Below are 25,459 nucleotides of genomic sequence, written 5' to 3' on the forward strand. Positions count from 1 at the left end.
ACGGTGGCAGGGAGCACTGGCAGCTGAAAGGTGACTCTGGTCCCAGCTGTACTGTTTTCTGTGATCTTTGTGGTCCCGTCACTAGACTTACCAGTTCTCATTGGGAATAAGGACTTGGCCTATACGAATGGCTCTTAACCTTTTTTGAACTCATGGACCCCTTTGAGAATCTGACGAAATGATGACAGTGGTGAGATAACGATGAGGGCTATGTTATTTAGACTTTACTATGCAACAGACAGGGTTCTAAATACTTTCCATATGTTAATTCATTACTCCTCACAATAATCCTAAAAGGTACATATTATTATCCCAAATTTGAAGATAGGAAAACAAGAGATTAAGTAACTGGTCAAGGTCACAGCATTAGTAAATGGGAGAGCCAGGATTTGTACCCAGATTGTTGGCCCAAAGCTTGTGTTCTTCATTATGTTACACTGCATGTTGACACAGGCACACATTTATCTTTATAAATTCCAAAGATTCCTGGACTTCCTAAGGCCTCCCCATGGTCTTTCTAGGGGTCCCCAGTTCCCAAGTTAAGAATCCATCAACTAGTGATCTCTAGTTTCCCTTCCTCCTCCATCATTTTATGGATCTATACAGTAATTCAAAGAAGCAAAAGAAGGGAAGTCCAGTTTCTTCTAGCTGCTGCTCTGTTTCCATACTCTTCCCAGTGACTCCATGGGCCTTAGGTCAAACCTAAGGAATTGCTTTGGAATTTTAACCCCCTTGCATTCCTCTGAGATTTACCAAACCCATTGCTGTCAAGTCGGTTCTGACTCACTGCAACGCTATAGGACAGAGTAGAGCTACCCCATAGGGTTTCTAAGGCTGTAAACCAAACGGCCACATCTCTCCCCTATGGAGCAGCTGCTGGATTTGAACCGCCAACCTTTCAGTTAGCAGCCAAGCACTTAACCAACCACTGTGCCACCAGGGCTCCTGAGAGTTAGGAGACATTATTTGGGAGGTCTGCGCTGCCAATGCCACATTCAATTTCAGCCTAAACCAGGTTTGTAGAGTTAGGAAATCGGGGTGGTTTACGAAATGGAAAGCAAACATAGTGAATTTGACAGTTCTGAAGCACAAAATTCTCTGTTGCTTTTTCTTTAGATACACGTTGCCTCTCCTGGAAGGAAAATCTAATGTCACAATTCTTGATACTCAGATCCAAAAGTTGCGGTCCGTATCTCTCTCCCAGATACAGGAGGCAGCTGTGAGGATGAGGTCTGGAGACGTAGATGTGAAGTCCGCGATGGCCGAAGTTGAGGACTGGCTTGATAAATTAATGCAGCTAACTGAAGAGGTGGGCCTTTGAAACTAGATGAACGTTACCTAATAAGGAAGAAAGATTCTGTGGAATGGCACCAAGGATGGGGATGGTTGAAGAATCTAGTACATCATCTTGGATATTGAGCAGATGGGAGGGATGATGAAGTCAAGGAGTTAGGCTTGGGAATGAATGGGGTGAAAGCCATTGAAGTCAGAGCAGGAGAGGAATTTTAAGTTGGTAGCCCCAGAATGATCTTCAAAGAGGGAAAATTATCATTATCATGCTACTGTCAGAAAATATTTCAAGTAAAGAGATGAAGGGACAGATCAGTGTAATACAGAGAAGTAAAAATGCTAGCTTCAGTTGGCAGCGGAAAGACCTGGATTGTGAGACAGCCATGCTCTGTCTGTGTCTGGGAGAATGTGAGAAACCTGTACCCTTCGATTGCTGCTGATGACGCCCTTTAAATGATCTTCGAGATGTTGTCGTTGTTGTTAGGTACCATCGAGTCAATTTTTGACTCTGTGACCCATGCGACAGAGTAGAACCACCTCATAGGGTTTTCTGGGCTGTAATCTTCACAGGGGAGCAGATCTCCAGGTCTTTCTCCCACGGAACCACTGCATGGGTTCAAACTGCCAACCTTTCAGTTAGCAGCTGAGCGTTTAACTGTTGCACTACCAGGGCTCCTTCATGTGTGAGATAGGACAGGGATGTTTCCTAAAATACCTTGCAGAGCTGAGTAGGTGGGGCTTTTAGCAGGTGAAGCTGGCCGTCTGCTTCCCTCGATCCCTTTGGCCAGCTGCAGCCTGCCTCCCAGCTCTGCAGGCTCCCAATGTGGTGCTACGAGACATCAGTCTCAGGAATTTGGGGCAGAGCCCTAACCACAGTGCTTCTGGGGTAAGAGGAGCCATGAGGGCCCTGGACCAGGCCTATCTGGCCTGCAGGGTCTCTGCTCCTTCAGCAGCATTTAGACTCATCATAGCTTTTCTTCCTTTTCTGTCTACTCACGTGACCAGCCACAAAACAGTATGCCTGACATTATCATCTGGATGATTCGGGGAGAGAAAAGACTGGCTTATGCACGAATTCCCGCCCATCAGGTTTTATATTCCACCAGTGGAGAGAACGCATGTGGGAAATACTGTGGGAAAACCCAAACCATCTTTCTGAAGGTACATGTCACTCTCACCTGTGCATGTGAAATACTTAAATGCAAAACCTGTATTCACAAGTTTTGCTGCTTTGTAATTTGCTAATCATTGGATGGTTAAGATGATCATGCTCAATTCTGTTCCATCCTGGCCCCTCCCTTTAGGGCAGAAATTCTCAGAGGATGCTGGTGCTCAGTCAAGGATGCCTCGGTAGACACCTTTGTGACATTAATATTGACTTGGCATTGTGAATGTTGTGCTTTCTGGCATGAACACTCCCCTTGCTTGTAATGTCTCATTCAAAGGAATTACCTTTCTTCTGTGCATTCTAGTGAATGTTCAGGAAAGCAGAAAAAAAGAAGAAGATAGTATAGCTAATCCATGGAATCCCATGGCCCTAACCAAAGGGGTCCTCGAGTTGAAAAGTTCTGAACATATTTAGAGTCATGGGCTCTTTCAACACCTGGTGAAAGCTACGGGCCCTCACCTCCAGAAGAATGCACATCGCACGTGCATCCAAGGTTTCCCATATGTTTCAGAAGCTTCACAGAATCCCTAAATCCATCCCAGGACCCCCTCATTTACAACTTCTGCTTTGTGTGTGAGCATGGAGAACCAAAGGAGGGCCTGGGGCTAGAAACAAAGAAAGAGGAATGTTTCCATCTGCATGTTTGACATGCCTTTGCCTGGGGCAACCCCAGCCCAGCTCTTATATCCTTCAGATTTGGAACAGAGGAATAAAAAGTGAGAAGAGAAAATGTGGTCAGGGCAGAGAGTTCTCTTAAAACAAGGAGATATCTGCTAACTTTTAATACACACACTCTTTGCTCTTTAATCAGAAGGGTAGAAATAGAACCAGCATGATTTTCTTCTTTCAAGTGTCTCTAGGTGGAATAAATGTTACTTAAGATAGAACGAAAATGATAATTGATCTCAGCAGTAGGTGGAAGCAAACTGATTAATGAAGAAAACTGCGCAAAGGGTGGGAGAGAAGATTAAAGTGATATTCTCCATGTTAGGTTTCGGTACTTTAGTGACTCAACAGCAAAATGTTTGTTTTCTGGATAATATTTTCTATTTATTGGATTCTGTTAATGTTTTCATTATCCAGTTTGAAAAGCCATTACTTTAATTCAGTAGCTCTTTTTGGTCTCGGGACCCCTGTCTACTCCTAAAAATTATTGAGGATCCCAGAGAGCTTTTGTTTGTGTAGGTTATACCTATCAATATTTATTATAATGGCAATTAAAACAAATAAATTTTAAATCTTTTATTAATTCATTTAAAAATAATAAGCCCATTGTATATCATCATAAGTTACATATTCTTATAAAATACAACTATATTTTCTTTTTTAAAAATCATTGAGCAGAGCGATACTATTTTTCATTTTACAAACTGATGTCTGGTTTAACAGAAAATAACTGGACTTTCATGTTTGCTTCTGCGTTTAATCTGATGCAATAAGTTTTCTGGTTAAAGTATATGAAGAGAACCCAGCCTCACACAGATATGTGGTTGGAAAGAGGAGGAGTATTTTAATAATCTTTTCGGATAATTGTGGATATTCATCTTTGCTACAACACCAAACTCAACAGGTAGTAGCTTTTAAAAGGTTAACTTCGAAGTGGAATCTGAAACTATATCAATGAACTTTTCATACTGCTACATTAAAATCCACTGGTCTTAGGTCACCACAATTAAAAAAAAAAAAGATCCTTTGTTCTGTCTTGGACTTTGAATGGCTCTTCTATCCATTCATTATTTTGGAACATCAAGCACTGTTCATTTGGAAAATATTGGTTCACTGAGTTATACAGATCTCCCTAATGTTGACATAATGATCATACAATATAAATAAAAATAATACCATTTGTTAAAATCACTACCTACTTTATCAGAAGTGTCTTTGTGTATCGGCAAGCTATCAGACTCACGATGGCAAGTTTTCCAAAATTCTCATTTTTACTTGAAATTGTGAATTTTATCATTGGCAGCAAATACTGTCAGTTCTTTTTCTTGAGTTGACAGGCTTACTTAAAGTCCAAGAAAATTCTGCCCCATGCCCAAGTCTAGATAACGGTATTTGCTGCCAATCACTGTTTCAAGTAAAAATGGTATTCAATTAAGAAAACAAAATAAAAAAGCCCACTAGTTCAGCTCACAGCTCAAACAATTGCATAAGAGAGTTTTCTCAAGACCACTTCACACTGATGTGTGGTAGAAGTGCTTTGTGCACACTTCCCATTTCAACACACAAAATATTAAAAAGACATGTACTCAAGGTCAAACTTTTATAAGATTGATCATCTTTACTGCTTGATCAAGAACACTGTTAAGTGAAACTGGCTTTTTTTTTTTTTTTTTTTACTGAGAGTGCATAGGGGTGAAGAACACAATTACTACTGGTACAATCTGGTGCCACAGCCTTGATTGCCTTGCTGACATGACAGGAGTTTAGCCACCATTGTGTTGCAGCAACAGTGCCAATGGCAATGCTGTGAAAAAGACACATACCATCTTAGTGTCACTACGAAAATACCTTTGACCTCACGGACCTCCCAGAAAATTTTAAGGGACTCTCAGGGGTTGATCTATGGACCATGCTTTTAGAACTGCTGCTTTAGTTGTTTTAGTCTTTGCTGTAGGGTCATTTGGAAATAAGCAAACAGGATTAAACTGGGGAGAGCAATGCTTAGGTTTTCCATTTGCTTTTGGCTTTATTGTAATGTCACAATCTGCACTGCCCCCATAACATGTTATTGTGCATCTCACAGTATCCACAGGAAAAAAACAGTGGGCCCAAGGTGCCTGTGGAATTGCGTGTTAACATCTGGTTGGGCCTAAGTGCTGTGGAGAAGAAGTTCAATAGCTTCGCAGAAGGAACATTCACCGTCTTTGCTGAAATGGTACTTTTACTGGCATCACTATCTTTCCTTTTGGGGGAGTACTTTTACTTTTCATCCTCGGGGAAAATATTCATATACCAGAACAACAACCTCTATCATCACCACCACCTAAAATCCCACCCAAGGAATCTTAACCTTAAAAGGTTGTCTTGAGGTTTTGGTGTCAACACTGGGATTCACCAGTCAGTGATTAGTGTCTTTATTTTGTAATTCTAAGAGATGACATCCACCCCAATCTCACCAACAATATTGAAAAAAGGGTGCTTTTCCAATTCTTAGTACTAAAACCCAATGACAGTCAGCCACAAGTGGTGGGACACTAAGTAGAGACCTAATGAGGAACTCTTCATTTTATGTATATATACACACACATACATAAAAGAAGGCAGGAAAGGGGTCACTGGAGATGTTCAGACCTTGAGATCGGGAGTCTTTAAACCACAGATAACCCATTCCTCATTAAGGTGGAGCCTCAGCTGGCCTTGCCCAAGAGCTAAGAAAAGGCTACATGACTACTTCTAAATCAATAATTTGTAAAACCCTCACTGAATTTCAAATCAACTTAGCTAATAAAAATAAATTATTTGAAAAGTCTCATTACAATCAAACCAATGAAAATCATTTTTAAGAACCTCTAAAGTTAAAAGCAGAGATATTTTTTATTTGTGTTTTTAATGCACTACTTTTAACTTACCCATTGATTTACATTTATTAGATGAATTCTGGTGGGTCTCTTCTGACAATTTTCAGACTGATTATATTCTACTGCTGGGCCTTCATGTACAAATAAGTGGAGAGAAGCCTATCTCCATTCCGGCCAGTCTATCAATGTATTCTGGTACCCACCACTATTCCTGTCAGCAGGTTCAGGATTGTGCTTCTGAATCTGCTTGTTGGACAAGAAAACACACGACCATTCTTTAATTGTTAATTCATTCAATAGTGCCTGACACATAGTAAAAAAAAAAAAAAAAAAGACACATAGTAGGTCCCAATAAATATTTGTTGAGTGAATAAATAAATAAATGACAGAATTTATCCCTCCATCCATCCAAACATCCATCCATCCATCCATCTAAGTTTTCATAAAATGGAGCCTTTATGACAAGCACCGAGCCAGGTGCTAAAGAAGATGAAAAGGCTATGCCCCATCCTTATGGATCTCACAGTCTATTGCAATGATTGTAAAATTGGTTCCTTGTTAAACATGCAGACTCCCAGGACCTCTCTGGGGATTGTGATTCTCTAGACTTTATTAGGGGATGTGAAGGATCAGTGGGCCACACTCTGAGAAACACGTGGGAAAGACTAAAACCTTTCAGAATGGGCAGTAATATGTCTGCCCTTTGCTCTGGAGAGAGACACTATCTCTGTGTTTCAAAGCCGTTTCTTATACAAACATCCTTGAAAAGATAGCCTGTAACAAAGGCAGTCAGTGTCTCTGTTGCAAGATGAGAAATGCAAGAGAATTATGGAGAACAGATCACTGCAGTGAAGGCTGGAAAGTCCTAATGGAGATAAATAGAGAATGTGCTGAGGGTCCCTGGGGAGGCCCTGAGTCTTGGATTTTGATGTCCAGCCAGCTGAGCAGAGTGGAGTGGGGGCATAGGGCATGTTTAGGGGAGGCTTGTTCCTGCATTCCTACAGGATTTCTTGGTATCCACTTGCCCTCAAGCTCTGTGGCTGGGGCTAAGCCTAGAAAAGCAGGCCCTGAACAAGGAGGGCTAAGCTAAGTAGCCAATCCAGGGTTCCCTTCCATCGTGTTGCATTTCCCGATACCTCCCTGCATGGAACAGAGCTCAAGCTACGAACTCCTATAAAGAGATTCTCCATCCATTTCAGTTGTTTTGTGTGACCCTAGTTTCCCCAGGTTCTAACAACCTGTAAGGACTAGTAGGGGGCGCAATAACAGTAATAGAAATTTCACTGGTTCTTGCCTTTATCTGCTGATACAGGACCTCAGTTCTCTGCGATTCCCCACCACCCTCCAAATTTCTGGGAGTGTCTGTGTGCTTGCTCATGAATACTTTTTTCTTGTTGCCTTGCCATATAGTTGCTCGTTACAGATCACAGCCCTCAAAGCCACTTGAGGCTCACATCTTTACTGTGGCTGATGCCCTATTGTCTATGCCAAGGTCCTTGCCCCAACCTTACTACAGTAGTAAAAGTGGTTGGAATGCCTGTTCCTCCACTTTGTGTCCTTCTCGCTTGGAAACCAAAGCAGCTGTACACATCCCCCCGTGTCTCACAGTCCCTTGTGACAACACCTCCTTTAGCTTCTGCCTGAAGCAAACTTCTCCTCATGACTCAGAGCCGGTATTTGAGACAGTTACCATCCTTTCATCTTGATCCCAGTTTCTCCATCAGGCGCCCGTTCAAACCTCCTGCATCCTCCCTCAGCCAAAAAGCCACCTGCAGCTTACGTGAATCATCTTTTCAGTGGGTTTATCAACAGATAAGTGCAAAGTCCAGCTTACGCCCAAACAGGAACACAACCTCCCTGGCAAATCTCAACCCTTTTGATGGTTCAGGTAGTGAAAAGCAGACAATTCTAGATTTATAAATTTTAACTTAGAACTGATTGCTTTATAAACTAGAGTCTGCCATTTCTACTAAACCTACTTCCAGAAAGTTCTTGGTCTACTCATTATCCCCCAGAGGAAATTAAGGCTCAGGACTCTTAGAGCTCATAAAGGATTGGAGCTAAAGGACCTTCATGTTTCAGAGGGGTTCTTTTGGACTGCCTGGGAAATATACCATCAAGTATAGTATTGTTTCTATAGGGAAATGTACCCCAGGCTCCAAGAAGTAGAGTTACAAATAAACTTTTAGAAGCCTGCACATTCATAAAGACTTTTGTAGACTTTTAAAAGATTAGGTCTAGAGGACTACTTGGATCCATTAAAAATAATAATAGAAACAACTAGGATGGTTTATCATTGTTTACAAAGCACTTTCACAATCATTTGTGAGTTTGAGCTCTAGAACAGCACCATGAGAGATGGTATCATCCCCAGGTTACAGACAGGAACACTGAGACTTGGGAAAAAGTTTTTTGCAAAGTTGCATAATCAGTATGCAGCCCAAGTTAGGTCCATACATTCTGAGTATAAACTTTTTTACCTTATATAGTTTTTAGGCCTAAGTCTTAGATGGACTTGAAAATCCTTAAGCTGGTTTCATTTCTTGCTCCCTGATACTGTTTCTCCCATTTTATGTTTTTTAATAGTATGAAAATCAAGCTCTCATGTTTGGAAAATGGGGCACTTCTGGATTAGTGGGTCGTCATAAGTTTTCTGATGTCACAGGAAAAATAAAGCTCAAGAGGGAATTCTTCTTGCCTCCAAAAGGCTGGGAATGGGAAGGAGACTGGATAGTTGATCCTGAAAGAAGGTAAGTTTTCCGTTTCTTTAGAAGAAAGGTGACAATGAAACCTTTCCCTAGAAATTGCTAAAATTTTGATAATATTTAAAGAACACCCACTGAGCAGGAATAAGTCCATAGAAATTGAAAGATATCATTAGTGTCATGTAATGAGACAAATATAAAAAGCATCTTATAGCTGCCATTTGTTGAGAACTTGTTATGTGCTAACATACCAGGCACTGAGCTGAGCACTCGCATCACTTTATTTAATCTTGACAACAGCCCTACAAGAATTATGTCAAGAATTGTGAAGGATCTCAGATTTTACCCTACTTGACTAACAACTAACAAGTATCCTGCCATAGTTTTATGGCTAGCAGAAGACATGAGACTCCCAGGTCAGAGACAAAAGACTTTATTGCCCACAGCAATTTGCTGCAGTTCCCTGAACCCCAATTGCCACAGGATGACAATCAGACAGACAACCAAGTGACACCTGCACATGCAGTGGGTTTCAGTATAGGAGAGGAACCTCAAGCTTAAGGCATCCAAACCTTTCACAATGGGCAGTAGTATGTCTGCCCTTTGCTCTGGAGGGAGACAGTACCTCTGTCTTTCAAAGCCGTTTCTTATATAAACATCCTTGAAAAGATAGCCTGTAACAAAAGCAGTCAGTGTCTCTGTTGCAAGATGAGAAATGCAAGAGAGTTATGGAGAATTATCTCCCAACAGATAGTAGTATTATCTCTGCTTTATAGATGAGCAAACTGAGACCTAGAGAGATTAAATAACTTGTCCAATGGCATGTAGCTTATAAGTAGTATATGCCACCAGGGCTCTAATAAGTGGTATAAAAAAAAAAAAATTAAAACCCAAGTCTGGCTTGAGCTCCAAACCCAGCACTTTTAACTATTATGCTGGAATGTTTACAAAAAATAGTAGAGAGTACACTTTAAATGGATGAATTATATCTGAATAAGGCTATTATCTTTAAAATATTAAAGGAATAGTAGAGGGGGCAAGCATGTTTCCCCTGGAGTCTGGAGGAAACCAAAGGCTGGTGCTCTTAGTTTCCATGTGTTACAAACAACATTAAAACCAAAGAGCTCCCTCTTTCCTCCAACTCAGAGCACTAGAGTTTGAAGGAAGCAAGTATGAGAAATTGAATCTTAAGGTCACAAACCAGAGTTTGGTCCCTCTTGTCAATGTTTGTTTCAGGTAATCACATAGGCACTAGATAGGGAGGGAAGAGACAGTACTGGGTTTTTTGTACAGAACTTGCACATGATTCCTTTTAACTCAGAACAGCTTGCTGTGGATGACTGGGGACTAGGGGGCTGGTGAGAAGAAGTGAGAAGGGATTTGAATTAGATGGGAGGAAGGTGAGTGAGGACAGGAACAGGGCAGGGGGAATTGTGATGGGAAAAGCAGAAGGTCAGAGAATGTCAGGGCTGGATGGGACCCTAGAGGCAGCAACCAGTGCTTTTATTCTCCTTCTCTGGGGCCCAGAGGAGTGATAGATGACTCCAATTTATACAAATGGTTAGGACTATTTGTTTTCTGATTCCTTTCCAGTGCTTGATTCTAGGGGAGGATACAGCAGGGAAAAGATGTAGAGACGATAAAGGAAAAAGGAACCACACTTGAGTGGATACCTGGCAGAAGACTTAAGTCAAAGTTGGAACCTCTGTACTTTTCTCTATGAGTTGTCAAAATAGTTCCAAATCCAAGAGGAAAATTGGCATGGCAGAGAGTCGGTATGGATTTCTCAAGTGCCCAAATGGAGTTTGGAGTCTTAAATGACCTGGTTTGGCTGTCTACCTAGAAGCTATCCAGAAAATTTAAACTCCTCCCTTCAGTTTGTGTTACGTAGACCAAGCAAGCCATAAGTAAAAATTTCCACGCTTGGCCACATGAGACTGTTTCGACTCCATTTGAAAAATTGGGGGGGTGGAGGGGGACAACTCCCTGTTCTTTTGAACTGTTAGCCAAGAGTTTTGCTAAGAAAGGAACAGCTCTGAATTGAAACAGAAATATGGAACACGATCTCTGTGGTCTTCATAAGAAGCTGCCCACAGCACTATTTTCCCAGTCCCCACCCTAATTACTGAGAAGGAGCAACCTTGCTAATTTGAAGACTTCACTATAATTTAGGTCTCATTGTTCCAGCAGGTCTTTTCTTCAAAGGAATGTCAAAACCTATTAGTACAAAGAGAAGTTTGGAGTTGAGAATCAAAAGGGGTAAAGTGAGGAGGGAACTGGTACCACTCCCAGGGTGTAGATGTTTCCCAGCCATTGGAAATAGCTGGGGTTGTCGGTTACCATTTCTCCTTTGGTAACACGAGCCCTCGCCTGCAGCTTGCTGACTGAGGCTGACGCCGGTCACACAGAGTTCACCGATGAAGTGTATCAGAATGAGAGTCGCTACCCCGGCGGAGAGTGGAAGCCGGCTGAGGACACCTACACGGACGCAGTGAGTGGCCTGCTCTCGAGAGAAGAGAGAGATTATTAGGTCTAGGAACAAGGATCTTTTGGGAATCCACCAACCCAGAGCTTGGCTTTACCTTCTGTTTTGTTTCAGCTTATGTTCTGAGTAGTGTCACATTTATGACTCAAGCCACACAAGTGCAACTATAATTATTCCGTGTAGAAGATAAATTGGACTTACTTAACTAATCAAAAAAAAAAAAAAAAAAACCCATTGCCATCCATTCGATTCTGATGCCCAGCAACCCTGTAGGACAGAGTAAAACCACCCCATAGGGTTTCCAAGGAGCAGCAAGTGGATTTAGACTGTAGACCTTCTGGTTAGCAGCCTGAGCTCTTAACCACTGCGCCACTAGGGCTTTAACTAGATGTTGGTAAATGGAAATGTTTGGAATGTGCACTCTTTTTTGAAGTCATATTAGAAGTAATAAATATTTCTTATTTAACTATTTTTTTAATTAACAAATGTTCATTAAAAAAATTTTTTTTTCAAAAAGCATAGCAATAGTATATGAGGGAGCCATTGGCCTAAACACTCACCATCCCAGTTTATCATCTTTGCCAATACATGAATAAACAGTATCCTATCGTTTCAATTTTCACTTTCTTAAAGTGAAGCTGAGCATTTTTCCGTGTGTCTGTGGGCCAATGTCTGAGTTACCTAGTGCTGCTGTAACGTAAGTACCACAGATACGTAAAAGAACAGAAATTTATTTTCTTACAGTTGTAGAGGTGAGGAGTCTGAATTCAGGGGTTTGGCAGGGCTAGACTTTCCTTCTCTGTGGGCTCCAGGGGAAGTCCCTTGTCCCTATCATCTTCTGTAGTTCCGGGTGTTTCTTGGGGTCCCTTGGCTGCTTGTAGATGTATCTTCACCTGGCATCTATCTTCCCCCGTGTGTGTGTGTGTGTGTGTGTGTCTTTGATAAGAGACCACTCAGAAAGGATTAGGTTTAGGATCCACCCTACTCTGGTATGTCCTCATTAACATAACAGAAGAAAACCACTGTTCCCAAACAGGGTCACATTCACAGATACAGGGGTTGGAACTTCGACATCTTTGGTGGAACACAATTGGATTCTTCATTTCCTTTACTATGCGCTTTCTGATCATGTCCTTAACTCCTCGGCAGTTTTTATGCAGGATGTCTACTGAGCTAACATTTCACATAAACTCTGCTCAATCTGACATGACTAGTGTCCTGAACCTCCGGTAGCATTTTCCAGCACTTGAAAACATGTGGCTTTCAAATTTTGTTCATTCTCTGATGGTTCATTTCTTATATAACCTCTCATAAACACAATTGTACCATTTGATAATATTAAGTTGAACCACATGAAATTGCTGGTATTTGACCATTTTTGACCTACAAAAACAGCAGTTTCATATGGTTCAACCTAACTCGGCTCCCTAATAGTAGAAACATAAGGTAATGTAAAAGCTAATTTTTATATAGCAACTGTGTATGAGTAAAGATTAGGGATTTTTTCTGAGCAAGATTGACCTCTAAGATGGTATCTGAGTGAACATTCAGATACCATAGTTAAGTATAAGGAAGTGTACCTCACTTTTGCATTTGTTATCTGTTTTTTCTTAAAGAATGGCGATAAAGCAGCATCACCCAGCGAGTTGACTTGCCCCCCAGGTTGGACATGGGAAGATGATGCATGGGTATATGACATAAACCGAGCGGTGGATGAGAAAGGTAACGTTCCACATCTACTGCTTGACTAGGATTTCTGCAGCAAGGCCTTGGTTAACTAAGTAAGGTTTCCTTAGGCGGGAGGGGCCTTACCTCTGTTGGTCTATGTCAATCAGGTCATGTGGCGATACCTGTGACTACTCAGATGTAGACTCTGAAGGACAAGCAAGTGCTTGGACAGGTGACTGGGGGAGGGGACTATTGAGAGTGAAAAATATGAGGTGATAGGGGGCCAAACGAAGGAGCCCTGGTGATAAAATGGTTAAGTGCTTGGCTGCTAGCTGAATGGTCAGTGGTTGGAACCCACCAGCAGCTCCACAACTCCATGGGAGTAAAGACCTGGTGATCTGCTGTCATGAAGATTATCTGTTGCTGGAGAACCCCTGATGGAGCAGGAGAGCAGAGGGATGCAGACCTCAAATTCTCATAGAAAGACCAGACTTAATGGTCTGACTGAGACTAGACGGACCCCGGTGGTCATGGCCCTCAGACCTTCTGTTGGCCCAGGTCAGGAACCATTCCCAAAGCCAACTCTTCAGACAGGGATTGGACTGGACGATGGGAGGGAGAGGGATGCTGGTGAGGAGTGAGCTTCTTGGATCAGGTGGACACTTGAGACTATGTTGGCATCTCCTGCCTGGAGGGGAGATAAGAGGGTAGAGGGGGTTCGAAGCTGGTGAAATGGTCATGAAAAAAGAGTGGAGGGAGAGAGCGGGCTGTCTCATTAGGGGGAGAGAAATTGGGAGTATGTAGCAAGGTGTATATGGGTTTTTGTGTGAGAGACTGACTTGATTTTTAAACTTTCACTTATAACACAATAAAAATTTTTTTTTAAAAAAGATTATCTGTTGCTGTCAAGTCGATTCCAGCTCATAGTGACCCTGTAGGACAGAACAGAACTGCCCCATAGGATTTCTAAGGCTGTAATCTATGCAGAAGCGGACTGCCACATCTTTCTCCCATGGAGCAGCTGGTGGGTTCAAACCACCAACCTTTCGGTTAGCAGCCAAGCACTTAACCACTGTGCCACCAGGGCTCCTTCCATAAAGATTCCTGAGCCTAGGAAGCTCCATGGGACAGCTCTACCCTGTCATATAGGATCTCTATGAGTCGAAATCCACTCTGCGGCCCACAACAGGCGGTCAGGTGGCTGGGCCTCAAGATGCTGGTGATCCAAGATGAGAACCCAGAGAAGCTGGAATCTGGATTTTCTCCATTCTAACCACAGCCCATACCTTCCCTGGGAACTCAGAAAGGAGAATTGTAAAATGCCTGAAAAGCCGTCCTGTTCAGCAGCCATGCAGATTATTGTTATTGACATGGCTTCTGTGAATGGCATTTTCCTTTTTTTTTTTTTTCCTCATGAGTAGTAATTTAAAGTTAAATGAACTATAACATTTGAAATTATCCAAAGAGAAATTTTTGGTTAATTTTTTTCTTAGAAGAGGGAATAGCGCATAAAAAGATTTGGCATTAGATTTCAGCTAGATTATAAATTCCTCGCTGATCTTGATACATCCCCCAGGCTTTGCAATAATAGCACTGATTGAGCACTTCCTATGCTGAGCATGTCTTAGCGCTTTGCATGTATTAGTTTGATTAATACTTAATCTAGTCCTACAAAAAGATGTATTTACCTTTGCAGCGGGGAAACTGGGCCATAGGCAGGCTTGCTAACTTGCAGGTAATGCATTTAGTAAACAGCATGTGGTGGAGCTGCAATGTGAATGCAAGTTGTGTGGTTACACAGCCCACACCCTTAACCACTATCCCTCTACCTCTTTACTGTACTTTATTCTTCTTCTTGTTGTTAGGTGCCATCGAGGCCATTCTCGACTAATAGTGACCCCACGTGACAGAGCACGTGCCTCATAGAGTTTTCTAAGCTGTAATTCGTATGGAAGCAGATCACTGGGGCTTTCTCCAGAGGAGCAGCCAGGGGCATTAGAACTGCCAGCCTTTCAGTTAGCAGCTGAGCGCCTAGCCATTGCTCCCCCAGGGTTCCTTACTTCAAAGAGGCACTCAATAATAATGAATAAAATAAAAGTGGAGGAGAATCCCCTGGCCACAAAGGAAGCTTTTTTAGGAGGGAGCCAAGGAATGGATCTAAATCCAGTTTGGCTGAATTGCAAGGCAAAATGCAAAGAGCAGTGGCATTCAGACATGACGGTAGAGAACATTACATTTGAGGGCAGAGAGAGTGATTGAATGTGAGTTGATTTTGCGATCTGGCAAATGTATCTCTTTTGGATAACTATTCACAAACTCTGTTCCAGGCTGGGAGTATGGAATTACCATTCCTCCTGATAATAAACCCAAATCCTGGGTTGCAGCAGAGAAAATGTATCACACTCAGAGACGGCGAAGGTTGATCCGAAAACGCAAGAAAGATTTAACACAAAATGCTTCAAGTACAGCAAGGGTAAGAGGAGCAGTGGGAGGGAGCTGGGCTAGGTGGCTGTGCCCTCCAGGCCACACAGAGTGCCAGTTAACTAGGCTATTTATACAGAAATCATATACAAATCAAAGGCCTAATCCTGGGCTCAAAGGTTCTCCTAGAATGGTCCTCTAGCGCAGCATCTGCATCACCTGGCAGTTTCTTAGAAATGCCACACCCCAAACCTATGATTTAGAAACTCTGGGGGTGGAGCCCCGCAATCTGCATTTCCACGCAGTCCTCCAGGTGATTCTGATGTTGAGGCCCAATGGTGAGGGTTGCTATAAGGGCAGTAGTAGAAACAAAAGGTACTTTGGCAGCATAATATAGTAATGGCAGTAGTTCAGGACTTAGAATAGCATACATAAGGATTCAAATGCTGGCTCTACTTCCATTCACATCTGCAAAATGGGTACAACATGCATCTAATTAGGGTATCGAAAGGTTTAAATGAAATAATCATAAATTAAGTGAAACAATAATACTGATAACAATGAGTTATAACAATAAGTGGCATGTTTTGAGCACCTTCTCAAACAATGTTAGGTACTAAATATACACCATCTACAGTCTGCAAGGTCTGCATTTTATCCCCATTTTACAGATAATGCTCACAGAGATTAAATAAACTTGCTCCAGGCCATGCGTATAGTAAGTGACAGAGCCAGTGTTTGAACCCACGTTGGGTTAATTTCCAAGGAAGAACTTTTTCCACTCCACATAGTTCCTGACTCATTGTAGATGCTATAAAACTATTATTAGACTATGAGCAGTGGCGTATCTAGGGTATTACACCAGCTCTGGGTGAGTGGCACCACTGAGCAGTTTCTATTAACCCACCATACTTCCTCAAGCAGGGTAATATGTTAATTAAAAGATTAACAAGCTTGCCTTGTATTTTTGAGCTGATGTTATGGCAAAGTTGTCTGAAAGAAGGGTGTCAGGTGTTTGGACAGGAGCGCCATTTCAGTGCCACCACTTTGTGTAGATATGCCACTGGTCCTACCAGGTTGATAGAAACTGCTCAGTGGCGCCATGTGCCCTGGGCCAGTACAATACCTACCATACCCTAGTTATGCCTCTGTTGAGCTTCTAAGGAGCAAAGATGGACCTGTAGTCATCTTTGTATCCTCATTGCTGGCTCAGGGACTTGCTCTCAACAAGTAATGTAGTGGAATGAATACGCTGATGAACAAATAAGTCTTTGTTATTGTATTTTCCCTATTCTGATGAGTTAAAAAGTTTCTAGAACTGCTTGACTCTCTCCTTCCACATGAGAACACCATAGTGAGGTGGGAAGAACACTGAGCCACCAGACAGAAGACCTGGGACTTGGCCCAGTTCTACCAACAAATATTTTTGAGACACAGATCATGTCCTTTAACCTGTCACATGCTTGACTACATGAAATATTTCAATGCCACTATTAACACCACTGTAGGGTCAATTACAAGATTGTGTTTAACCTGGATTTTATGTTTATTCAAAGTTGAAAAAATCCCCCCTGTAATGATGATAACGTAGATGGAGCTATTATTTCTGAGATCATAATATATTCTGTATTATTTTTCATTTATTAGATCTGATCACACTTATAAGATATTTAAATAAAATTCCCACCACTAAAATGTCAGCTCCATGAAGGCAAAGACTCTGTGTGTCTTTTTCATCACTGCATCCTCAGCCCTTAACACAATCCCAGTCACATAGTGGGTTCTCACATTTGTTGAATGAATTGAATAAAACATTGAAAATTGAGGTCATTTATGTATAAAACTAGTTTTCAAGCTGAAAAGTGCTGTGTTGTTTTTAGGTGCTGTCAAGTTGACTTTGACTCATAGTTACCCCATGTGACAGAATAGAGCTGACCCATAGAGTTTTCTAGGCTGTAATCTTTATGGGAGCAGACCACCAAATCTTTCTCCCATGGAGCCGCTAGGTGGGTTCAAACGGACAACCTTTCAGTTAGTAGCCAAGAGCTTAACTGTTGCACCACAAGGGCTCCTTAAAAAGTGCCATACTCCTTAGTTATTACAGAAATTTCTGTTAAGTAGTATACCCTAATCTATCTTTTAATTATTAACTATGGTAGCTGTTATGTTAGGTAAGACATTTAAACTCCTGGTGGGACGATAATGTTTTCTCCATACATGAAGTGGAGATTATAATGTTTTTGAAATTATATCACAATACCAATGGTTTTTTTTTTTTTTTTTTTTTTTTGAGCTAATGAGGTTAAAAAGCAATTTGAGAAAGAATCCACTTGCCTAACCCCACTCACAAGTCTGAATTAGGTGCCTCTCCTGGACCACGTCCACCATCATGGCACACATCTCACTGCGCTGTGATTGCTTAATTATCTCTCTGTATTCCCCACAGTCCATCATCTCTGCAAGGACAGAGCCCTGTCTATTTTGTTCTTTGTTATATCCCTGGCTCGTAGCAGAGTGGCAGGCACAGAGTAGACAATCAGTATATATTTGTTGATTGACCAAATGACTTGCTTTATCAGTATAAGGAATATCATTATTAACATTGAAAGTTTCACACTTTCTGTTTTAGGCCATGGAAGAATTTGAAGACCGAGAGGGCTGGGAATATGCTTCTTTAATTGGCTGGAAATTTCACTGGAAACAACGTAGTTCAGATACCTTTCGCCGGAGACGCTGGAGGAGAAAAATGGCTCCTTCAGAAACACATGGGGCAGCTGCCATCTTTAAACTCGAAGGTGCCCTTGTAAGTAACAAGTATTCAAAGCTCAAATAATATTGGTACGGGAAAAAATATGTATGACATTTAACAGTATCCACTCCACAGAGTTCCTTATAACCCCAATACTGGCAGAACTCAAATACTCTGGGCAAAGCTACACAGTTTATGTGCGTGATAATTCTTGTAAAATTTGTAAACCATTAAACAAAAAATTCTAAGCTCTACTGCAGAAACACCCGTTTAACATTGTTTCATGCAACATTTTCCAAATGTGTTTGTTCCAGAACTCTTATTTCAGGTGAGATCTATTAACATCCAGGCGTGAGTTCCTTGCCTTATTCCTTGGAAACTGCAGCTGTTCAACAAATCAAGAAAGTTATAGATACAGATATGAGAGGGAGGAAAACAGAAGGATGGTTCACAAAATCAGAGAACAATTCATATGGAAGCACGATAAAGAAGGCAGGGAGAAGGAAAGCAGGAAGGAGGAAGGAATAAAAAAAGAAAATGGCAGTGGTAGATCTAAGATAATATGGTGGTCAGGAACCATTTTCAGCCTATTTTTGTATTTCTGTACGCTGACTCCTGTGTGTGCTTTTTCCACTGCTTTTTCTCTTCCTTTTCCCTGTCCTTTTAATCATCCTATTTATTGTTTACATTTTTCTTTCAGCAGCAGGGTTTGGTAAACCTGGACTTGAGGTAGAAGAGCTGTCTTTGACTTCCTCCTCTGTCTCTTTCCGGTATTGTGACCTTAGGGAAGTCACTGCTGTCCTGGACTTTACTCATCTTTTAAAATGGTGTGATTGGATGAGAAAATCTCTTTTAAAAGCCACCATTCCATTTGTTTATGATTCTTGCCTCTTTATCTGTTTGTTTTTAGGCACTGTTAATTGATTTTGCCTCTCACTTTAGGGTGCAGACACTACTGAGGATGGAGATGAAAAGAGCACGGAAAAACAGAAGCACAGCGCCACCACTGTGTTCGGAGCAAACACTCCCATTGTTTCCTGTAATTTTGACAGTGAGTTTTAAATAGTTATCTGGGAATTTCATTTCTGTAACTTATTTCAAGAAAACTCTTTGAATCGTCAAATGTAATAAAAATTTCTTCATGTGAATATGACTCCTTCAGAAACACATGGGGCAGCTGCCATCTTTAAACTTGAAGGTGCCCTTGTAAGTAATAAGTATTCAAAGCTCAAATAATATTGGTATGGGAAAAAATATATGAGATTTAACATATCCACTCCACAGAGTTCCCTGTAACCCCAGTACTCGTAATGACTAAAATCCTTTAATCATTGATGAAAAGGATTTTTTAAAATATAGCTTTAAAAATCATATTTGACATGCAGGGTGATCAAATCCCTGATTCTGACATACTCTGTCAAATACGCACTTATTCTATTCTGTTAAACCTCCGAAATTGTTGTTTTAACTAGAAAACAGGGCTCAAAAAGTTAAATAAAGGTTGAAACTCAATAATAACCTTTAGGAATTTTGGAACAAGGCAGACATTCTCTGAATAGTAACAGCAAATACCCGTATAAAGCACGTGCCAGACGCTGTGTATATATATTAATGTGTTTAACCCTAAAAACAACTCTATAAAGTAGGTGCTTGTGGAGCCCTGATGGCATAGTAGTTAAGCATTTGGCTGCTAACCAAAAGGTTGGCAGTTCAAATCCACCAGCCAGTCTTTGGAAACCCTGTGGGGCAGTTCTACTCTGTCCTATAGGGGGGCAATGAATTGGAATCAACTTGACAGCAATGGGCTTTTTTTTTTTGTCCCCATTTTACAGATGAGGAAACCAAGGAGCAGGAAGATTAACTTGCCCGAAGTCTCATACCTTATAAGCACTAGGAACAAGATTTGAACTCAAGTAATCTGGCTTTCAGAATCTGCACGCTTTTAATCAGAGTGCTCTGCTATCTCAAGTTATGTGTATGTGTGTTAACATACAATAACAGTGAAGACATCGAGTATAAAGACTTTATAATGTTAAAGAGACTCTTTCCCAGATCTGCTGCTGAAATAGCATAGAAACTATTCCAAACCCATTTCCGTCCAGTGGACTCTGGCTCCTAATGATGCCATAGGACAGGGTAGAACTGCCCCATAGGGTTTCCAAGGCTATAATCTTTATGGAATCCAACTGCCACATCTTTCTACTGCGGAGTACCTTGTAGGTTTGAACCGCCGACCCTTCCGTTCGCAGCCAAGCGCTTTTAACCACCGCGCCACCAGGGCTCCTTATACAAAGTATAAAAAACACTATTTGTATAACTGCTGGTCACTTGATTTCATTTTTAAAAGTCTGTGATGACAAGCAATGCCCCCAAATCAGGTAGTTTACAACAGGAGTAATTTTCAGTTTTATTGAGCTTACTATAATGTGTTTCTAAATTAAGTTTTATTTTACAGGAAACAGGATTACATCACCACCGTTATATGTATTTTTTACTGTGGGGAACTAGACTTGGATGACCCATTTATCTGAAATAAACAGTCTCCAAATAGTCTGGAAAACTAGTGGTTTACAGTGTTAAACTCCTTGTAAGTAATCTCCATCCTGTTCTTTTTAGGAGTCTACCTTTACCATCTGCGCTGCTATATCTATCAAGCCAGAAACCTCATGGCTTTAGACAAGGACAGCTTTTCAGGTAAATGAAAAAAAAAAAAAAAAATACCTCTCATTATTACATAGCAGCCAGTTTGATTGTGCTTTTAATCATGTGGATGTTTTTAGTCATTTCCAACAACTACAAAAAGCTTTTTCGTATTGAGATAGTTTGGTATGCATAAAGTAAACTTCTTGGTCATTAGCTAAATAATCAGAGCGTCTCAGGCACTGTTGCTGGGTGCTGGAGATACATAGACGATGCATGGTCTTTTCATACTAATAATCATTAATTGATTAAATAATGAAAAGCACCAAGAGGAAGAGCAGGTTCTGCTCTCCGTGTATATACATGGCTGCTTTTTGACCCCTAGGTTAGTTGGTAAGTTAGGATCCTTTAAATTTTCTTGTACCCGTTTTAAGGTGACAAAAATATCACAGTCTACCCCTTGTCTACAGCACCAGACTTTGAGCAATTTAGAGGCCATTTGACCTCCTCTGTCCAGTGCTCCCAAAATCTCCAACACTCTGAAACCATGAGGCTTCATGATCCCTCACACTGATACCTTGTCTGGTTTTGTTGCCTTTGGGCTTGTTCAAAGGGCAAGACTGTGGGCAGGGATGGAGGGAGTGGAGGGATCTACCTATCTGGGGATTTGCGCCCTTGCTTGTGAAACCATAGATAGTACAGGGGCCATCCTGGGCTATTTGGGGAGCATTACGCGTCAGGACGTCAGAGCTTCTGGAACCCTCTATAGAAGCAGCTTTTAAAGCAGTGGCCTGACACCCTGGTGTGCTTGCATCAGTTGTGAAGGGTGTTCCAAGCAATAATATTAACCAACATTTGTGAATGGTTATGAGTTTTTTTGTTTTTGTTTTTGTTTAATTAGATTAGATTCAAGGTTATCCCTATTTTTTAAAAAGCCAGTTGCCGTGGAGTCAATTCTGACTCATGGGGACCCCATGTGGGTCAGATTAGAACCGTGCTCCGTAGAGTTTTCAACGGGTAATTTCTCAGAAGTACATCCCCAGGGCTTTCTTCTGAGGTGCCTCTGGGTGGACTTGAATCTCCAACATTTCAGGTTAGTAGCTAGGTATGTTAACCCTTTGCACCACCCCGGCACTCCATCCCTATAGTAGACATCTCCAAAATTTTATAAAGACAATTTCAAATATTCTCCACCAGGGGGCACTCCATCATTGAAATTCAAAGGTAGACTGCTAACTTGAAGTATATTCCTTACAGTTTGAAATATAAGATTTATCACTGGAGCAAAAGCAGAGTTGTATTCATATGACAGCTACAGTGCTGAAAACCAAACACCTTTTTAACTCATGCAGTAGCTTCAGGTGAGACCTCAGGTTATTGCTTAGCCCCCAGGTGACTGCAAAAATGTTTTGCAATTATTTAGAACACAAATTACTTTCCAGTACCTGTGATCATTTTCACTGCACTCCCAAGTACAGAGAAACAAAATTTTCAGCTCTCACAGGTTGTAAACCCCATGAGCACTTGAGCCTTTCTTATTTACTAATACACACTTGAGACCTGGTACTCGATAAATATTCTTTGAATAAATGGATTACCATTGACATTAGAAACAACAATAATAATTAGCATTTATCAAATATATCCTATTTGATGGGCTCTCTCCTAAGTAGTTTAGATTCTTTCTATCAGTTCATTCTCACAACTCTATGAAGCAGATATTTTTGTTTTCATTGTTTGGAGGGGGAAATCAAAATTTAGAAAGTTTAAGTATTTTCCAAGGTTGTATAGCAGGTGAGATTTGAACCCAAGTGTGTCTAACTGCAGAGCTTGCTGTCTTAACACAAATGCAGTACTCTGGCTCAGAAGATCATGTGCCCAATTAACCTGGTGGGGACCTTCTCCAGGGAGAGAACCCTCAGGCCACCTCAGGGTCTCACTTTACGTGCCTCTGCTGCAGAGACACATCCCATCACCTTGGTGCCCTGCCCTTGGCACGCACTACTCCCTGGAACCTTTATTCCCAGGTGGGTGGTCAGGGCCTGTGATCACTGGGGCAAGAAGAAAAGCATGTGGTTAAACTGAGTGGTCCTGTGGAGCTGAACTTCCATCATGGCCCCCCTGTTATTCTCTTGTCCTGTTTTAGATCCTTATGCCCATGTCTCCTTCCTCCATCGAAGCAAAACAACTGAGATCATCCACTCAACCTTGAATCCCACATGGGACCAAACAATTATATTTGACGAAATTGAAATCTATGGAGAACCCCAGACAGTCTTACGGAACCCACCCAAAGTCATCATCGAACTGTTTGACAATGACCAAGTGGTAAGTAATTTAGAATTTCAAAAATGGCTTGAGGGCGATGAGGGAGATTTATATTATTACAATTATTGTGCTTAAAAGATACACACCAAAACATTTTTCAGTATAACAACTTCCACATTCACGAATTGATGACATTGATTACATTTTTCATGTTGGGCCACCATTATCGCTATCTTTTTCCAAAATATTGGCGGTGGAAATTTGAAGGGATGTTTGTTGGAGAATTTAAAGAATGCTTGTTTTTCTAGGGCAAAGATGAATTTTTAGGACGAAGTATTTTCTCTCCTCTGGTGAAACTAAACTCAGAAATGGATGTCACACCCAGACTTCTCTGGCACCAAGTAATGAATGGGGACAAGGCCTGCGGGGATGTCCTGGTGACTGCCGAGCTGATTCTGAGGGACAAGGTGAATTGCTGTGTTCTCACTCATGTATTCTTTCCGAGTAGTTGCTTAAAACACTTGTTAATAATTCCAGGCACCATTTGCCTAAATTAAAGGGAGGCACTGACATTTTTGTGTTTCCTAGGATGGCTCCAACCTTCCCATTCTTCCCTCGCAAAGGGCACCACATCTGTACATGGTCCCCCAGGGGATCAGGCCTGTGGTTCAGCTCACTGCTATTGAGGTACGCTGCGCTTTTATTGATCAAATCAAATGAATGTGGCTTCAGAACTGTAATGACTCATACGGAATAATGCTGCATATTTTCTTGCTATTTCCGACTTCCTGTGAATTAGTCAAAAATTTGAAATATTCATCGAAATAGAAGGCTTGTCGAAGCAAGAAGGAGAGGTCAATGTCCACATTACTGTGGGCATCTACAGCCCTCATTTACTGGGAACCAGCAGATTTCTGAGTTTCTGGGGTCACCTGGGAGAAGGAAGACAGGCTCAGAACAGCGTGTCTGTGCTGAGAGAAGAGGAACTTGAGAGAGGTGGAGGGTGGGAAGGAGGAAATGGGAATGGTGGCATGTTAGACAATCGGAGCAGAGACAGGCTGATGGGCAAACCAGGTGGCTTGGTGGACACCATCTGGCCTATGATCAAGGCCTCCCCCTTGTCCAGTCAAGCAGCTATCACCCTGGGGTTTCCATTCTCACGCTGCCTTGCTAACAGTTCTCAAAGACTGAAGCGGATGGCTTTAAACAACAGCTCTCAGGTTACTGGTTATCATTTTGAATGCTTGCATGTCAGGCACTATGCTAGGAAGTTTACCCTTGATCTTCAAAATAATCCTGTGTTAGATAATATTATCAGTCCCATTTGTAGATGAGACATAACCAGTTGCCATCAAGCCATTTCCTATGGATGGCAACCCTGCGTGTGTCAGAGCAGGACTGTGCTCTATAGGTTTTTCAAAGGCTGATTTTTCAGAAGTAGATAGCCAGGCCTTTCTCCCAAGGTGTGTCTGCGTGGACTTGAACCTCCGACCTTTTGGTTAGGACCCCAGGTGGTGCAAATGGTTAATGCACTCAGCTGCTAACGGTTGGAGGTTGCCGTGGCTCAGAGTCGACTTGACAGAAACTAGTTAGCTGAGACACAGATGAAACCATAACTCTCAGTGCCGTCAAGTCGATTCCGACTCATAGCGACCCTATAGGACAGACTAGAGCTGCCCCATAGAGTTTGCAAGGAGCGCCTGGTGGATGTGAACTGCCGACCCTTTGGTTAGCAGCTGTAGCACTTATCTACTATGCCACCTGGGTTTCCGAGACATAGATGAGAGAGGGTAAGTAACTTGCCAGAGTTCACATTGCTATTATGTGTCCCAGCCAGAATTTGCTTCCTACATTCTTAACTGCTCCACTTTGAACAGCTCGGGCAGGAAAAGGAAAGGGGCAAAACAGCTTTCTCTGCGTGACCTACAGGCTTTTTAGGACAGTGTTCACCGGGGTTTTACGCAAATCTGCACAAGTCGGTCTTAGAGAATCTACCAATTATTAAGAAAGAATTTTTTCTTTTGAATAATATTTTTAACATGTTGGATTGCCTCCCCTTCTCTTTAATTGTTTTCTTAGATTCTAGCTTGGGGCTTAAGAAATATGAAAAACTACCAGATGGCTTCTGTCACATCCCCCAGTCTGGTTGTGGAGTGTGGAGGAGAAAGGGTAGAATCAGTGGTGATCAAAAACCTGAAGAAGACACCCAACTTTCCAAGTTCTGTTCTCTTCATGAAAGTGGTACAGTATCAAGACTCCCTAATAGTCCATGTGTGTTGTGTAGCTGAATTTTATTTGAAACATATGTATATACATACCAGACATGTACATGCACACACACAAACACACATACAGTTTATGAATTTCCAAAGTCTGACAATAAATGGAAAAACCACGCCCTGCATTCAGTTTGTCAGTGATTTTTTCCCCTTAGACTCTCACACCACAGTGATGGTTTCCTAAAGCTTCAAACAGGCCCAGTGACACAGAGGTATCTGTGAGCGGTAATTATTTATTTCTCCAGCAAACTTTCCATCTATT

General features: G+C 41.5%; 1 protein-coding gene across 2 annotated transcripts in view; it reads left to right on the forward strand.

Moving 5' to 3' along the window:
- The window catches only part of MYOF (myoferlin), a 190,043-nt gene that overhangs the window by 119,993 nt on the left and 44,591 nt on the right, over positions 1-25,459 (forward strand). For both annotated transcript variants that reach the window (XM_064269568.1, XM_064269569.1), the window contains exons 23-36: positions 1,117-1,309; positions 2,296-2,451; positions 5,208-5,339; positions 8,569-8,732; positions 11,064-11,178; positions 12,789-12,894; positions 15,168-15,313; positions 17,891-18,064; positions 18,953-19,061; positions 20,627-20,704; positions 22,797-22,978; positions 23,227-23,385; positions 23,507-23,605; positions 24,998-25,159. In XM_064269568.1, the coding sequence (XP_064125638.1) occupies positions 1,117-1,309; positions 2,296-2,451; positions 5,208-5,339; positions 8,569-8,732; positions 11,064-11,178; positions 12,789-12,894; positions 15,168-15,313; positions 17,891-18,064; positions 18,953-19,061; positions 20,627-20,704; positions 22,797-22,978; positions 23,227-23,385; positions 23,507-23,605; positions 24,998-25,159 (1,975 nt within the window). The remainder of the gene's footprint in view (positions 1-1,116; positions 1,310-2,295; positions 2,452-5,207; positions 5,340-8,568; positions 8,733-11,063; positions 11,179-12,788; positions 12,895-15,167; positions 15,314-17,890; positions 18,065-18,952; positions 19,062-20,626; positions 20,705-22,796; positions 22,979-23,226; positions 23,386-23,506; positions 23,606-24,997; positions 25,160-25,459) is intronic.

The sequence above is a fragment of the Loxodonta africana genome, chromosome 16 (assembly GCF_030014295.1).
Source record: "Loxodonta africana isolate mLoxAfr1 chromosome 16, mLoxAfr1.hap2, whole genome shotgun sequence".
Taxonomy (NCBI): domain Eukaryota; kingdom Metazoa; phylum Chordata; class Mammalia; order Proboscidea; family Elephantidae; genus Loxodonta; species Loxodonta africana.